General features: G+C 34.5%; 1 protein-coding gene across 3 annotated transcripts in view; it reads right to left on the bottom strand.

Annotated features, from left to right (window-relative positions):
* Positions 1 to 17,860, bottom strand: part of FUT8 (fucosyltransferase 8 (alpha (1,6) fucosyltransferase)) — a 49,263-nt gene that overhangs the window by 26,027 nt on the left and 5,376 nt on the right. For all 3 annotated transcript variants that reach the window (XM_010019439.1, XM_010019440.1, XM_010019441.1), the window contains exons 3-4: positions 15,795 to 15,909; positions 8,603 to 8,840 (exon numbers count right to left, since the gene is read on the bottom strand). In XM_010019439.1, coding sequence (XP_010017741.1) covers positions 8,603 to 8,840; positions 15,795 to 15,902 — 346 coding nt within the window. In that variant the 5' untranslated portion in view covers positions 15,903 to 15,909. The remainder of the gene's footprint in view (positions 1 to 8,602; positions 8,841 to 15,794; positions 15,910 to 17,860) is intronic.

Genomic DNA, 17,860 nt, shown 5'->3' with positions numbered 1-17,860 from the left:
TAGTAGAGGGGCAGGATCACCTCCTTTGACCTGCTGGTCATGCTTCTTTTGATGCAGCCCAGGATACGGTTAGTTTCTGGACTGTAAGCGCACACTGCCTGCTCATGTCAAGCTTCTCATCAACCACCACCCCTCTGGATGGCATCCCTTCCCTCCAGCCTATCAACCAAGCCACATAGCTTGGTGTCATTGACAAACTTGCTGAGGGTGCACTCATATTTGACCTAAGCATAGGTCAATTAAAAATATATAAATTAAAAGAAGGCAATTTCTTTTACTTATGTCTGATGACACATAACTCCTAATAGGAAAGGATGTAATTGCTTTTGGAATATACTGAAATCTTTGCCTCTTTACCCCTCTGTGGGATTTTGAATTCACTTCTATCAGTTTCATTTTTATTTCTGAATATTATGCAAGCAGAATATTTTTTACTCAAAGACTTCTAATCAGAAATGGATTTCAAAATATTCCAAAGCACCTTGACTTGAAGATTAATTTTTAACCATTAGAAAAGATCTATTTCAGAATTTATAACCGTCTCTAACTCATGACAGAAGATTTGCAATGACCTCGAAGACATTATGTATAGTAATGTAGGCTCAATAACACAAACCAATCTCTCCCCCTCTCCATCCCATCTCTGGGGAAGTGTTTCCCTTCACTGAAAGATCAGCTGGCTAAACGAATTTGACTTCCATTTGTCTGTAATACTTAGCTTCTTTTATTCCACTAACAGTTTTGTGCATGAAGTTAAGCACTGATCTGATAGCTGAAAGCTAAAAAGGATTGCCATGTGCTCGAAGACAACATCTAGCTCTTTAGTTACACCTTGTGTTTCTTTTCATGGATTGACTCACCTCACTCAAAAAAGTAAAATACATGTTTAAAAAAATGTGTTGACTTATTTTTCCCTTTATTTTTCTGCTCTTGAGCAACAGCAGGTAAAAAAGTGTTTAAAATAAATTGTTGTACTTGTGCTCATACAAGGAATAGCCACTCCATTGCTGATGGCTCTATTCACCCTTCCCATCCTAGCCTGCTCACTGTGTACCAGACTGCAGCTTCAACTGGGTTACTGAAACCACCATAACTTCCTATGCCACACATGAATAATAATGAAAAGGAAGATAATTCTCTTATTTCATGAACACATATAATCTTGACGAAATTAAGACTAACTAAAGAAGAATACATCATATCCCCTGAATAAATTGTTACAGTAGTCAGCCAATCTTTCTGTAAAAAAACAGAACGTATCTCCAATTTTAATTGTCCAGCCACATCTTTTTGTCTAGAAGTAGATTTTTTTCCCATATAGAAATGCCTATAAAATGTGTCAGAACCAGCTTCTTAAACTTGCTTCATTTTTAAATTGAATTATGCTCTTTAATTTCTTACTGTAAACCAGATTTTTCTGGCCTTGAATCAGTGTAGTTCTTTCTGAGAATCCTTTCATGTTTATCGATATCCATTCTGAAAGCCAGATAACAGAACTAAACAGTGTGCTGCTGTCTGGCCATTGCTCTGCAAGGTGAAATAAACTTTTTGCTACTTTTCAACAGCGCACCGCTTAGACATAAGTAAGGATCACGGTTTGCTCTCTTAAGCTCCTGTCTTGCTCTGAAAACCCAGTCCTACCTCATTAGCATTCTAAAGTCCTTTTAAGAGTTACTACTCTCTAAATATTTATTTCACGTTTACATACACAAATGTCTTCATACAGAGCATCTTACAAAGCACCTTCACAGCAAAATATCTACACAATATTAGTAGCTTGATTTCAAGATTAACAGAACTGAAACTAAGGGAAAACACAAGACAATTTTATGTTCTTTCAAATCACTACTCCCCATTATGCATCACAGTAACCTAAATTTGCTTGAATTAAAATTTAAATAATGAAAGTCAGCGTATAAAAAAAAATACATTAAAAATCAGAAGTAGAAATGGATTCATTTTTTCTGCAAGGTTTTACACAGAAGAGTGAGATACAAGACCAAAACATTATTCATACGATTACATGCAAGCTAAAGGGGGTTTTAGGCTCATACTAAATATTCATCTGATTTACATAAAAGAAAAACTACTTTCAAGGAAGATCTAGTACATGGAATGAAACTTACTTATTGCAGCTAATTCCGCAGAACTCTTTGTGGTTTGGGTGTGCAATTTTCTTTTAGTCTTTTCGATTACTGTTGCCTGATTGGCTTTAATAAATTAAAAATTTATTTTGTGTACCCACAGTATCCTCTTTCTTGAATTATACATATAAACATATTAGTTCGTATTCTAAGATTATAGTTTAATGAATACTTAAAAGCTGGTGCTACCATCAAATGAAGAGCTCTGCCATTTTTAACCCTCTGAGTACCCCTGCCCTAAAAGCATTCATTCCTGAAACCATGGCTAGAGGCAGCAAAGTCAGTATTCAAAGGTAACTGTAGGAAACTTTGTTTCAGGGTTTCCTTTTTCGACTTATCTTTCATCTTACTGGTTTGCAGGACTTACAGGGAAGGAGCACGCTTATTTAAAATATGTAGATGGCTTCTTTACCTCCACATCCTTTCATTGCCCATCATGAAATACAGATATGACGTCTAACCATATATTAATCTGTCCATTGTCCTAATCTGTTTTAATTTCATATTTATTGTCTGGTTTAAATTCTTTCATCTACCTGTTTTATAGCCCTCCTTCAATGTATTATTGGGGAATGCCACCAGGACATCATAAATCAGCAAGTGAATAAAGATAAAAAGAGGTCTAAGCTATTTTAGCACGTTGCAATGATGACAGAACATTATGACCTGGCAATTAAAAATATTCATGCCCAATATAACTATTTAAAAGAAAATTAATTTAATGATAAATGTGTCTTCACATTTTCTCTATATTTTGGTTTTATTACTAGAAAGCCATACATGCGTTTTATAAGTATTCCTACCTAAATTATTCATAAATGATTTGGCCACAGGTATCAAGGAAAAATTAAAAGTAAATCACAATGCAGAAATGATATCATTTTAAAATTAAGAGGAACATGCATGCAACCATCTCAATTATTAAGATTTTTTTTCTCTGGAATGACAATATGAAAGGGAATGAAACAAAGGAAAAGGAAATATCATGCCACAGTGTAAAATACCTGCTCTATTTGCAAAACCCTGCAATAGAATTCTCAATCTTTTAACACATTTAAGATAGAAAGACAGAACTTGACTAGTAGGAATACTATGTCAAACACAAAGAACGACTCCTGCCAGAGATGACCTCTAATACTCCACACAGGTGAGAACATGCCTTAGTAATCTTTCAATATCAGATTAATATCAGCTTCCTCATTAAAATTCACCCGACTTCCCAAATTCCAAAAACACATTAATTTCTTCTGAAACAGACAAGCTTAGATTTATACCTAGTTAAGAGAAGACCGGACCAATAATAGTTTAAATATACATATATTCTCAGCTCATATAAGCCACTTAATCCTTTGTAGAAGACATGAATATCTAAATTATTTTGCTGAAGACAGACTTCAGAAACCTCAAAATCTTATGTTGCTAATACAACTAAAATGGAAGTGTCAGGCAGAGGCAACTTAATTAACAAGAAGGTAAATGTACAGATTTAAACAACTTTTTCATGTAGCACAGTTTACTAAATCAGCATCTCCTCAGGCCTATAAATTAAGTAATTTTTTAATTGCATAATTTTCTGACTTTCTGGCCTATTTCTGTAATTTACATTGATCTCTTGTTATCAGTATTCACTCATATGAATATTTTTGATACATAATTAAAACCAACTTCTATTAAAACCCCATATACGCAGTGCAGTAAGTAAACTATGTAATGAGAAAGACTTTGTTTATGAGAAATGGAAATTTATGAATGTCAATGCAATTTGGTTCATTTTGAAAATCAAGGAAATACCAATTTCAGAACCTGTAGAGAAGAAATAAAAAAAGTAAAGGTGTGGTTTTGCAGGCAAACTTTTATAGTTTGTTTATAGTTACAGTTAAGAATTTCAGACTTATTTGTCCCTGTAAAGGTATAGGGAATAAGAAAGTCTATAGAAATTTTGAAAGACACAAAAAGCCATATAGAAATCTTCAGCAAGATAGAATGTCTTTCAAATTTACTGGCAATTAAGTATCCAGTGAAGATTCCTACTGAAGCCACATTTAACCTAGTAACAGAGATCAATGTTAATACCATTCTTCCTTCGTGATCATGCCATTGCAGAAGACTGGAATTCAACACAGTTTATAGTCTGTGGTTACCCAGTAGGCTAACCAGAGAAAGACTGGATTTTGTAGCTGAGTATCTTTTATCTCTAGAACATCAAAACTCAAATGAGTGGTATTCATTAAGTCAAAAATTTGATCACATCAAGATTTTTCATGCATTCCGTCTAATTCCTGAATTAGAAATTAATAAGAAAAAAAAAAAACCAACCCCTCCAAAACCCCACAACTGGAGGGAGCCAGAAGGAAACATTATTTGTACTTTCATCAGCTACAGCCCATATTGCAGGAAATCATGATCTATTTTAACAGATTTGCAGGGAAATACAGTCTTGTTAAGCCATGTGTGCAGAACTGCTCCAGAGCACTGTTTTAACAGCTTATAATGCTAAATGCAAGACTCACAAAACTGCCTGCAACTAAATTCTGTGGTCACATAGACAAGTCAGTCCAGAACCATGCCCAGATGGCCGTTTCAGCTGCTAACTTTGCCAAACATGAATAAAACTTCAGCTGAAGTTTTCAATGCCTGTTTTCCATTTCCACTTGCTTTTAGAAAACATTCAACCATTTTAAAAAATGGGGTTTTTTTAAATTCTTATTCAACAAACCTGCAAGAATTTTCAAACAAAAGCTTTGTAGCATCTTCAAACTCTGAAGAACTGATGTTATCTCAATGTACAAACATTGTTTCAATGCGTAAGCACAAAAGGATGTTTTCACACTAATCTGTAAATTGGATTTTGTAAATCTGAAAAAATTAATTTTAGTTCTCCAAGACTTTAACAGTTAAATTCTTTAAGACACCATACACACTGCATATGCAGCATCCTAGAGAAAATACTTAAGATTCTGATATGTTCTATCAATCACAGAGAAAGACACAAGATTCATGTATAAGGATTCATATGTGTAAAGAAAATAGGAGGAACTGTCCCTTTGTAGGAATTTCTCTTTGACACTACTTACCCATCATTTGCCTGCTGCTTTTGTACTTTCACCTTCTTCAAAAGCACCTAGTTCTGGACAGGGCCAACTCATTAGGATAAGACCAGGTTATTATTAGTCATAATCAACGCTTTCCACAGTTGAACTCATTTACTGAGTTTGTCCAGATCACACAGTTTACAGGTCAGGAGGACATCTACTTTAAACTTCTGCTTAAAGTAGGGTCAGCCATGAGATCAGAACAGGTTGCTCAGGGCTTCAGCCAGACACATCTTGAAAGCCTCCAAAGATGGAGACCGCACACACACTCTAGGGAACTTGTTTGGCTATATTCATCATGAAAAGGTTTTGCTTTTAATCAGCAATGTGTTTGGTGTTGTACTTAAAACACCAAAAGACCAAGTTGGAAACACCAGCATCACCAAGGACTTGGAAATGTTCTTTACATCCATAGAAGACAAAAGACTAGCTTACTGAAGTATAGGTGTGTGCTTGCTTTGGAAAGGCAAGCACTGATTCTCCATTTTATAAACTACAGTTCCCTATAACATTTTACCCTGCCCTGCCTTCCTCTAAATTCAGCGAGATTATTGTATCTGAACCTTCTAAGAAGCTACAAAAGCTAATTGAAGGTATATTGTGAAGCAGAAAAACATTTGTTAAACGTTTTCCAAAGAGACAACAGTGGAAACTATGAGACCTGGTTGACGTGCATATACAATGTGTTAGAGCAAGGAAATTTCTGCAAAATTTAATTCTTGTTATGAATGGACTCAAACAGGCCCTGAGGAGAACTGTCCATTACTTAAGTAATTCTCCCTCCTCTACATATCCTCCAGGACAATTCCCCACTAAACTACTAATGAGCCAGATAACAAAGATCTTCAAATACTATTGAATCCAACACGAATAAGAAATGCTAGTGATTCTCTGGAGAAAGAAAGAACACAAATAAAACAAACACACTGCTGTCAAAAAATCCCAACAAAAAAAAAAAAAAACAACAAACCCTGGCATACAACACAACTCCCAAGAATTTTCTGTAGGAAGTGAAATAACTATAAAGCAATCATTCCAAGTAGTACAGTTGTTGAAGATACAGAAAATTCCACTATATGGAACTAGAAATCCTTGAATGGTATCAGTTCTGCCTATTTGAAACTTAAATAATTTTGGCAGTATTCAAGGCCAGGCTGGACAGGGCCCTGAGCAACCTGGTCTAGTGGGAGGAGTCCCTGCCTATGGCAGGTGGCTGGAACTAGATGATCTTAAGGTTCTTTCCAACCCAAACCATTCTATGATTCTATAATTTAAGAAACTATGAGAGGCACAATCACTACAGAATGACAACTGAAACCTGAAACACTTGTCAGAACAGACAATTTTTTCCTGTCTAGAAGCAGGTATGGGACTGGCCAAAGATAGAAAACCAGATGAAGGAATGAACATCTACATTTTCCTTTTCCCCTCAACATTGATGTTAATTTCCAAGCCCAGTGACTAGCTGAGAGCTCTCCTGAAACAGTGTTAACCCTGTACCTGTCAGAAATAAAGGAAAGGGAATATTGTTGTGACTTTAGGGTAGTCTCTGATGACTTAGGAGATTTGGCCATTCTCCCATGCATCAAACTTCACACACCATCCAAAATCTGTGAATCAGGGGTAGCCAGCAGAAGACAAAGTATGAAAATTGGAAGGGGGAACTGTTTTCTGTCAACCCAGAATTGAATAGCTCTGTTTACCATCCAAACTGACAAACTGTATATTGTCTCTATGGCACTGGGATAGTAGTGGTCTGCAACAGTCATGCTGTAGCTCCTGTAGTTCTAATGAGAAATCTGTACACTAAATAACATCTCATCAGTGCACTGTCTCTTACTGATGAGTGTAGTCTAGGCAATCACCTACTGCAAATCCCTACAAATCTTCTAAATGTCCCAATGAAATCCAAGTCACAGCTGTTGCTGCCAAATGCATCCTTCAGGACACGCTGCAAAGAAATGCTTGAGTCTGTTCTTGAGTCTGTAGGGACAACTAACATAAATAATAAAAACTACCAGTCCTTCTTATCTGTCCTTAAGCAGACAGTAACTGAGCCAAAATTCATTTCTGGGATAAAATTAATGTGCTACATGCTAACAATCAAAATTTGCATCAGTGCTGATAAATAAAACAGCTATAGCCTGAAAAGTGGCACAGTATTTCCCTCGCTGTTTCCCACTCTAAATTGTTTTTGTTCATGGCATAGCCCGCTCTCAACCATTGTTAGCTTACCTACTTATCCAATAATTATTGTGTAGACTATAATTGTCAATGATACAAAATATTATTAAAATTAACATTCCACCTCTTTATATTTTTTAATTACACTTTTCCCATTCTTTTGTCAATGAAGACACCTCACTAAATTTACCTGGTCTTGTATTTCTTTTAATCAACTGTGTCTTTCTAGGATTTATTGTAAGATTTATAAATTCCCAGCAGTTACAGACTCAGAAAAAATAAGTATGTGGAACAAAAGGGAAAGAATCAATAAAATCTGTTTAAAATGTTGAGAATTGTTCACATTAAAAAATTATCTATATAGAAATTTAACTTTATAAAATTCTTCCTATTATTTAAGATAAACTGAGAGCAAAAAGTTAGCATATTGCCAGCCCTCTCCAGTTGTGTTGTATACCTATTGCATTTTGACATTTGAAAATATTTTAAATATATAGAAGAAACTATAAAACCATGCAGATGATAACTCTTCAAGATGCTGACTGCAAGAATTCCACTAAAATTAATGCTGTCTGAGACAAAGAAAGCTATCTGATCCTCTGAGCATTCTAGCAAAATTCTTCAGCCTAGTATAAAAATTAACTTACTGATCTACAAATAAAAAGATATTAAGATTGCCACTGTTTCCACAACCTGAATTTTGAGTCAGTTCATTTTGTATTAAATAATTACTTCAATCCTTTCATTATTTTTTTGGGGTGTGAATGACTATTTGATATCATTTTCTTCATATTTCTCTTGCTTTATATTTGAAACATGCTTGATTCTTTTAATTTTTACCAACGACAGCCTCTATTTAATATTTTCTTCCCATAAAAATTGGATTCATATCTGGCACATAACAGAGTAGCAGTCGGCTGAAGGATTACAATTTAAATCTGAAATACAAAAGTTTTGTACTAAAAAATCTCTGCCAAAGCAGAGATATCTTAATAAGGATAATAATTCTTTTTCAATACAATGGAAAAATAAGATTTCGAAGACACATATATATACACATATATATAATTGGAGTCATAGTTATTATGCTCCACTTAACATTAAAGAAAGAGGTATCAAAATAATTGTACGTAAATGAAGCTGCAAAAAGAAGATGATATTATTTGAGTTCTTAAATCTTACCTGACCAGTGTCCAGTGGTGGTACCTGATCGGTCAGTACATGTCTCGCTTACAGGCCTAAACACAGTCTCCCAGCCACCAGTAGCATAGCGCCAATTCTGAGACTCTAAAATGAGTGTTCGCTGAGTGCCATAAGCAATCATGAAGCAGTAGACTACATGATGAAGTTGACAACCATAGCCACAGCCTTTGTTGATATTACACACAAGTTTCTTAGCTTTGCTGCAATCCTTCGGGTTCTGTAAGCATGGATGAAAAAATGAAGCTGAAGAGAAGACATACACAAAAGCATACTTTTTTTCTGACAAACTGACACATGTCATAAATCACAGAAGCCATCCTGCTATAATACATCTCGTATTAAAATGGATGAGTAAGCTTCAGCTTCATGAAATTTTTATGTGAATTCTTCACTGTGAACATGAACAGTTATTGAACATACTTCACTAAGCTAATGTAAAATAGAACACCTTCTAGATTTTAAATTACTTTCTCATTTGTAAATCTGTCAGAATAAACTAACATTTGGCCTCAGAGTTCACATTTCATCAACATGATTCCCAGAGTTGGAATGCTTTTTTCATTTGGCATTTTCCCAAGTTTGTAAGTTCTCTTTCAATGAGCATGCCTGTCATCCAACAAAAGGAAATTTCCACCTGTCTACAGGATTCAGAGTAAAACAAATGCTTTGCTTATTAATGGACTGCTTCCCAGATTGACCACATACCAAATACAGAATATAAAACACATACCTAAGCAGAGTGATAAAAGACAGGATTTTAATCTGCAGGTACTCTCAATAAAATAATTTACTGCACTTCCACAGTCTTGGAAACAAAAACAAAGGAGGCAAATGTCTACATGATGTGAATGCTGTGTTTAAAAGTACAAACTAATAAACATTTTAGGTATGTGGACAACATAATGTAATATACAGAAGTTTTTCTTTCTGTAGAATATAGTACTTGGCTGTACAGAGTCTTGCATGTCTCTAGACATACTTCTGCATTCCAAAAAGGTTATTTATAAAATCTCTAGAATGAAAAGTTAGATTTCAGTTAATCTGTGAGAATACTGATATTTGAGCATCAATATAAACTCTGTTCCTTTCCCATCTAAACTTACTTTAAGTAAAATTTCCTGTACATTTGCAACAAATCAGGTTTCCTCAAACCAACAATCACCATCTGGAGAGCTGAGATCTCTCCACAAAGTGATCTTAAAGACAATCTGAATATTCTGAGTTCTAAAATACTTAATAAAAACTTTAATGTGTGCATTCAATTTTGAAAAGGAGGGGAGAATAGCTCAGATCTGGATAAAAAAGGAAGAAATAAAGATAAAACAACAAGCCTCACAACATGTTACTTCAGGATTTCTTTTTTCCACTTCAAGAAAAAAAAGTCTGCTTCAAAGTCTAAGTAGGAATGAAAATCAATGAATGAAATGAAATTTCTATTCCTAATTTTTGCTCCTCAGACCCATACTCCTGCTGCCACGAACCTACTGAATAGCTTGAGACTAAATATAACAGGTGTCTTGAAGGTTATTATAAATCTACTTACCACAGTCTTTTAATAGAGAAAGAAGGTTTTTCTAGTATTGTGTACAAGTTCACAAAGACAGAATTCCATGAAAAAGCATTACCTCCCTAAATCTACAGACACATTTACACCACACAATGAAGTGCATTGAAAAGCAGTGCAAGTAGAATCTCTTCCTGCTGTTAACTGTAAATGTGTAGAAAAGACTTGAGCTCAAAAAAAGACAATAGTTTATATTGTTATGTTGGGGGATTTTTCACTGAAATATTAGGCTAATACCAAAATGTAAGAAGCTTCTTTCTGTCACAGAGAATTGCCAGAAGCAGACGTAAGTGTTCAGCTGAAGTTTTGTGTTTATCTGGTTTACTTTCATTTTTGAAAGATAGGTCTACATGTTTTAACTTCTGGTTAATAGTAATAATAATTCATACTTTATACACACTATCTTAGAAGAGTTTTAATACCATTGTGTGACATACTATAACTGGATTGTAAAAAGAATTATTATAGCCAAAAGAAAACCATTAGCAAAATATGCCTAAGATTTATTCTAGCGGGCACAGAAAATACTGCAGCCACACTATTAAATTTCTAAACGTCTTAAAACAGGATTGCCACAAGCACTAGATTTATGAAGAGTGTCTTGTGGTAAGGCTCAAACATAGCCAAAGAATTGTTCAGGAGAAAGCCACTTGATGTAAGTCCAAAGCATGCCAGTAACTGTGCTAACAATTAAACAGGATAGAATATTATGTTCCGGTGCCTGGGAACATTCCCCGTCATTGTTCAACTACAGCAAAATAGTTTAGGACTATTTCCAAGTCACCATCTTCCACTTCTTTCGGTGCTCAAAGAACCTTCTTCTCCCGGGCTCTTGCTTAGCCTATTCACAGAGTTAGTAGGATCAGATGGGAAAATGTCATAAATGCCATTTCAATGCCTCACCAACTTCTACTGTTTTCACATGTGCAGTTAGCCATCAAAACACATTACAAACTGGCAAAAGTAAACTCTGCTGCTTAACATGTATTTTACTATACGAGAAATGACTGTGTTGTTTGTAGATTTTAAAAAGGATAGAGAAATGTACTCTCATCCAATGAATCCAGACAGATTTGAGTGGAGTGGGCAAGCAATCTGCTACAAATTACAAAGAAGCCTCATAAACACAGTATGATGCTTATTAACAAAAGTATGCTTTTTTGTATTTTCAATAACAATTTCATTCCTTAACGCTACACGGTCTGGTGGAGAAGACAGTCACACCCAAATTGTGTGGAAAATTCCATTTTTTTTGAGAGAAAAATGTCAAGGAAAGGTGTTTCTCATCCTAGTTATCACAAATGTAATTCACGCCATCTTCTACTCCTCTATCTTTCCAATGCCACTTGTAATGGTTCCTCTCAATACTTGGTAGGGGGAGGAAGAATTTCTTCCAGATGCTGGAAGAAAATCTTCTTACTTTCCTAGCCAGAAATACTATGTATTTGCTTTGAGAGACAGGGAGTTTTACCTCCTTCTAATGTTCATTCCTCTAGCTTGCACCTACTCGCCTACAATACGCAAGCTTCAGCTTTAGTAAAACGTCGCAGCACGTAGATGGACTAACCATACTATGCTCCTCAATCCACTATATAAAAATTCTAGAGAAAACCTCATATAGATATCAGCAGTGATCACACTTTATTAAGTGGTTATTATCCTAATATCATACTCTCAGATACTGAACTTACAGTAAAGATGGTTGAAGATGCAATGAAAGAATCTGTTCATACAAATCATGAATAAAAGCCAGAGAAAAAAATCCACTGATCACTCACTGGACAAAATGTTTAAATTACAAATATAAGCACATTTAAATTTCAATCCACCAAAGACTTTCAGTAGGTAATTCAGAACTACTAAAATATATATAGTAGTAAGATAGAAAGAAAAAAGAAGGAAATGCATATTAAAATGCAAACATTCCTGAGAACACTCCAAAGGTGTAACTCTATCTCTCCATCGGTAGGATTTGGGTTGCATGGGAGGGTGCAGGGTTGGGCATAATCCTCCAACCAGTGAAGACAACTCTTGGGGTTTGTAAGAAATTTTCAGTTCAAGCCTGAAGTAGGTCAGTTATAGAAAACTTAGTTGACAAAATGTGTTTTAAAGACAGTTTAAATTTTTATTAACTATTTAAATGACATAATTTCCCAGGACAATTTAAGTCATTCTGGAAGTACCAAAACTAATCAAAGAAGTTTCCTATGCATTTTTAACTAGTGGATCCCTCCTATGTGGATTCTTCATTGCTATAGAAGGATAAGTGCAAACTTCTGTCTTCTCTGGCGCCCAGAGCCTTTTTTAATGTCATTTTAGCATGAGCACTTTTATTAAAAATATATATCATTGATTTTAATGGGAAGGAGAGACACTTTAAGGCAGGAAAAACTGACACATTAAGTCACCAAAAATACTGAGAAATCCAGAAACCTCAGAATAAAGTCTTGTAACTAACTTTCTTTTCTTTGCATGTATACGCAACCCCAACTAGTGTGAACATGGCAGACTGTAAGTATTTGATGATGTTGCTGAGTATTTCGTAATCTTTCTCATCTGTTTATATTTTTAACCTTCAAAGCTGAATAAAATATTTTGACCTTTTTTTACAATTGGAGGCAAAAATATTCTATTGCTATAGAGACACTGCTGAATCACTAACTTTCCAAAATAAATAGTACAAAAATAAGCACATAAGGAAATCATCACACAATCATTTACTCACTCTACCACTTCCAAAATATACAGTACCATAGGAGGCCCTGCCTGCCTTCTCTTGCACATTCTCTTTTCAATTGTTTGATAATGAGCATCTCTGAAAATAAGGTCTGCTGCTTAAATGTAAGCTCCTAGCTTTATAAGTGTTGCTCTAACTACAGGGAACTAGCTAAATGTAGCCTCATTAAATCAAATTTATGGTAATGCCATCCAAATGAAGTAGCAGTCATCACTATTCACAATCATTCAGCTAAATGATTTCCCAGGGAGATGTCCCAAAATAATGCAGCTGTCACTGTTCAACATGTACCAGAAAGAAAACTATTCAGTACTTCTATTCTTCACATTTTTGCATGGAGTTGGGGGGAAGGTTGTTGAATTTTTTATTTTAGTTTTTAACACACTTATATTATGAATAGTGGTGTATATATGTAATTTCAGACATGGACTGCTTTACATGGCATACACACAGTCAGCCCTGTACTCTTCAATATCCTGAAACTCACACTATAAAATAAGTCAACCTGACTTCCAAATGTGTAGTAACAGACATATTCCAGTTTTGGATGATTACTTGCAACAGCCTGAGCTCCAAAAGCTTATGTCTGGTTTACAGGCATGTAGGCAAGAGATAGGATCCTCGTTTTTTTCCAGACAGAAAGATGGGAATAAATATGATGGTAGCAACTGTATATGTGAATGGCCCATCTCAAAGACTGTAACTACTTATGAGAAAGAATAAACCAAAGCAGTCATGGAGTAAGCAACAAAGTGCAGTCAAAAATCAAAACAGATTATAAAAAGGAGCAAGAAATGGCAAATACACAGAGAAATGGCCTCTAGTTATCTCAGCAGGACTAGTACTTTCATGTGTGAAATATGGAAGAACTGGTAAAAGGCAAACCCATTAAATTAAATGTCTAAAAAGTTTTAAATTAGTCAAGTAGAGAGATTTGACTTGGAATTCATGACTTGACTTGTCATGAATTCCAGAAGAACCTAACCAAAGTAAGCATGACTCCTGATAAGTGAAATTTTGTATTAACTAAATTTCAAGTAAGCATAGTAGAAGAAAAAATATTCAAGTTTCAAAATTCAGCTGAAGTAAAACTCTTGGGCATCATTTCCAATAGTTCCATAGTGACATGACCTCAAGGCAGCCCTGTTAATACCAAAGTAATACCTTAGACTGCATAAAAGGCAAGATAAGAAAAACAACATATTTTGGTACTGCTCTATAAATCCATAGTCTATTGTCATTTGTCTGCTAGTGGATGTTCAGTTCTAATGGCCTGGTGAGGAATTAGTGTCAAGTGAAGACAATAGGAAGAAAGAAATGAAAGTATTATAAATTCTCACACATGAACAATGATTGAAAATTTTAGGTAGGTTTAGCTTGAAAAGAGATTAATAAAAAGAAATACAGTAAGCATAAGAAAGAAAGAATAGTTTAGTGAGAAAAGACTCATCACATATTTCTATTTCACATTTTAGCAGAACAAAAACTGAGCATCCAATACAGCTAAAATGTTTCAACTAACTGAAGACATACAGAATAAAGAGGGTAATATTATTTGTTCATATAATACCCAAATAATTCTTTATATATTGTTGGAAATTTGCTAAACTGAAGAATTCAGTGCTATTTTTGGTGGCTTGCACAGTTATAATGCTAAAAATATGAACATTTATCGAAGCTAGCATTACACCTTTTTGGAAAATACTTATCACCATTCTTCAACTTAGAGCTCAAAGGCCATTACTAAGGAAACACATATCCCTTCTGTATAGTTTCTAGATCCTTCCATGTGAAACAGTCATATTGAATTTGATGTGCATTATTAATACTTTTATATGTTTTAATTTCTGCAATCAGTGCTGACTTTTGTTACTCATTGTAAGTACTTGGAGGTCCTAGTGTTGAACTAAGGCCCTGAACACTGTAAAACATACAACAGGAAGACAATCACTCTCCAGAAACATATACATGCACAAATGGATACAGAGAAAGAAGAGGAAAAGGTAGAAAACAGCCATATTTATCAGTATGAAAATTAGTTACAGTACACCATTGCCAAACAGTGACATGGAAAAGGAAAGAATGAGGAACAGGTCTCAAGAAGCACTTGAAGGAAGCCAGTAAAGTGATGTCTCCCACCTAATTTACTGGGAGTTTTTTTTCTATAGAAGGGTGTCTGATTTTTATTTAATAAGCAATAAATACATAGTTTGGTCATAGAAGAGAAGGTTCCAGTAGCTGAACTGTGAAATGTGAAATAATGAAAATCTGACAAACAAATTTGACTATTCACACAAAGAAAAGATCAGACATTCAGGCTGACCATACAAAACAGAGCAGTGAGGTACACACATGCAAGGAAAACCAAACCAAGTACAAATAAAACAGGCTATATCAACTATCTTTTTGATCAAGTTTTGTTTAAATTTTATAGGCAGACACAAGCATACACATTAAAAAGGCTTTATGCATTCACAAATATGAGCATCTATGAGAAGTATCACACATGTTGAAACAGGTTAGGACTGGACGATATACTGTAAAAGCAGGTCAGTTTTGCATACTCATATTTTTTAGAATAGGCTGCTTTTTCAGACGTTTCATAGCAAGGACTTCCATTTTTCTATTCTTAACACTGTGCAAACATATGTATGCATTCTAACACTCTAAAGAAGAAAAAATAGAAACCAGAGACTTATCTTGTATAATAAAACAAAGAATCCAAACGTTCTAATTTCTTTTGTATGTAATTCATTCAGATATAAACACGCACTTAAACCTGTCATGTAATTAGTCTATTACAAGTATAGCTGAGTATTTATTTTAATAAAATAAATGTTTACCTTGATTTAAAAGCTCCATCCTCTTACCTGTAGGTAAGTTATTCTCCTCTGTACCAAATCTGTTAGATCTTTGGCCTCTTTTTCTCGCCAATCTCCTGCTCCATCTGTTTGACTGAGGTAGTACAAGTCGGTCATTATTGACCTGTAAACAACCATGGAAAACAATCTCAACGTTACTAAATCGGAAGATTTGACGAAATCAAAGACAAATTAAGCAGATCTTTCAATTATAGTCTCAAAACCAATTGCTTTATGCTACCTACTACCCCGCAATGCGAACAGTAGGCAAGAAATACTGTGTCCTCCATTTAATATGTTTCATACATATGAGTAATTATAGTACTATGCCTGTGTAGAACATAATATTACAAATGTCTTTACGAGAGCTGCAACAGTAATCCTTCTAGTTTTATTCAGAAAGACTAACCACAAAATGTTATTAAAAGGTTTAGTAAATAGTATCTTCTATGGCACGGAGCTCCTGACTCTGGAAGAAGGTAAGCACTCTGCTTGCTTAGAATGTCTGCATCCTACTAATACTCAAACGGCCAAACTACAAATCTAGACTACACAAAGTGAATTTTGAGAATTTTCTCAGAAAAAAAATACAAAACTAGAGGCAAAGTATTCAAAATATTTGTAAAAACATTAATGGCTGTTCTACAAGTAACAGGTAGCCCAATTCAGAACCAATAATTTCAGAGTTCCTTTACAGACTGAGAATACATAAAGTTGATAAACATTTCTCCATAACAATGCTGAAGTTTTAACTTTAAACTGGTTTTCTCAATTCTTTTATCTGAACTTCAGATGTTACAATTTATTGCCTAAAATTCTTGAGAAGCCACAAGTTTGATCATTAGGAAGAGATGCAACAGAACAAAGGCAGAGAAATTTGGTGAGGTGACAAAAATAAGAGTGTGAGAAGAAGACAAGCATATTTCCTAACAACCCTTAAAGTGGTGTTATCAGTGAAGTAATACAAGACACCACTGTTGGCAACACTTGTTAGTACTGGAACCACAAATCTCTCTAGCTAAGGCTATCTCCTTGTAAATAAGCCGAGCAAGTGAGAGAGGAGTGGATGACATATCTCTATTAGGTAACTATTTCCAATAACACAATTTTTAAGCAGTAATTTCTAAGATAAATCAAATTGGGTCGGAGCTACCTTTATCAGTAGATTTATCGACAACCTTCTCTTGCTAATAACTGGATTTATGGATCTATATCTTTCCATTCTCATCCTGGATTTTATGCCCATACTTATACAATGGATAACAGTGACACCAACTTAGTATATGATCTACTCTTGCTGTATTAAACATTATACCCAAATTGGTCAGCAGCAGCAATGTTCACCTTCTGTCAATCAATTGGTAGCACCATATTTACATTCTAATCTCAAATCATGTAAAATGGATTTTCTTTTACAAGGTAACTAAACTTGAAATTTAAAGTATCGCATAACTAGCTTCAAATCACTAACTAGTAAAGATACTATGAAAAGAAACATGCAAACACGGTTTAGGAACAACCAGAACAGAATTAATGATGCAGTAGATCTAATAAAATGGATTATATACAAATAACTCAAGAGATAAGAGTCTGCTCCTGTTAAAGCAGTGTTTTCCAATGTATTGAAAACATTACAGGTTAGTAGGCAACTTAAAAAAGGAAACCCATGGGAGTTTAAGTATATTTTTCTTCCCAATCAGGATGCAGCCATGTTGGATGTTTAATGAGAAACTATAAAATTCAGACATAAACATTAAAAACAATCATAATAATAAAAAATCTTCTACTACCATTAAAAGCAATTTCTTTTACTTTATAGAAATATATTTCTATTAAATATTGGCATAAAATAGCTGAAAATACAAAGCCTACCAATTAAAAAAAAACACCAAAACTCTCAGAAGTTTGGTATTTTTTCCTGTTTCTAAGGAAAAAAACTCTTGCCCAAATTTTATTTTTTATATTACTGGTCGTGGTGGCCCTGACAAAACAAAGGCAGTGGGAAGGTTTAAATAATCAGACTTACAGATGAAATATAATTATTTTCCACCATCTCTGAGGCAAGAGAAATTATG

This window comes from Nestor notabilis, unplaced genomic scaffold, assembly GCF_000696875.1.
Source record: "Nestor notabilis isolate BGI_N333 unplaced genomic scaffold, ASM69687v1 scaffold6598, whole genome shotgun sequence".
Classification (NCBI taxonomy): Eukaryota; Metazoa; Chordata; class Aves; order Psittaciformes; family Psittacidae; genus Nestor; species Nestor notabilis.
Note: the sequence above shows the minus strand (reverse complement) of the source record. Positions and strands in the feature narration are given on the sequence as shown.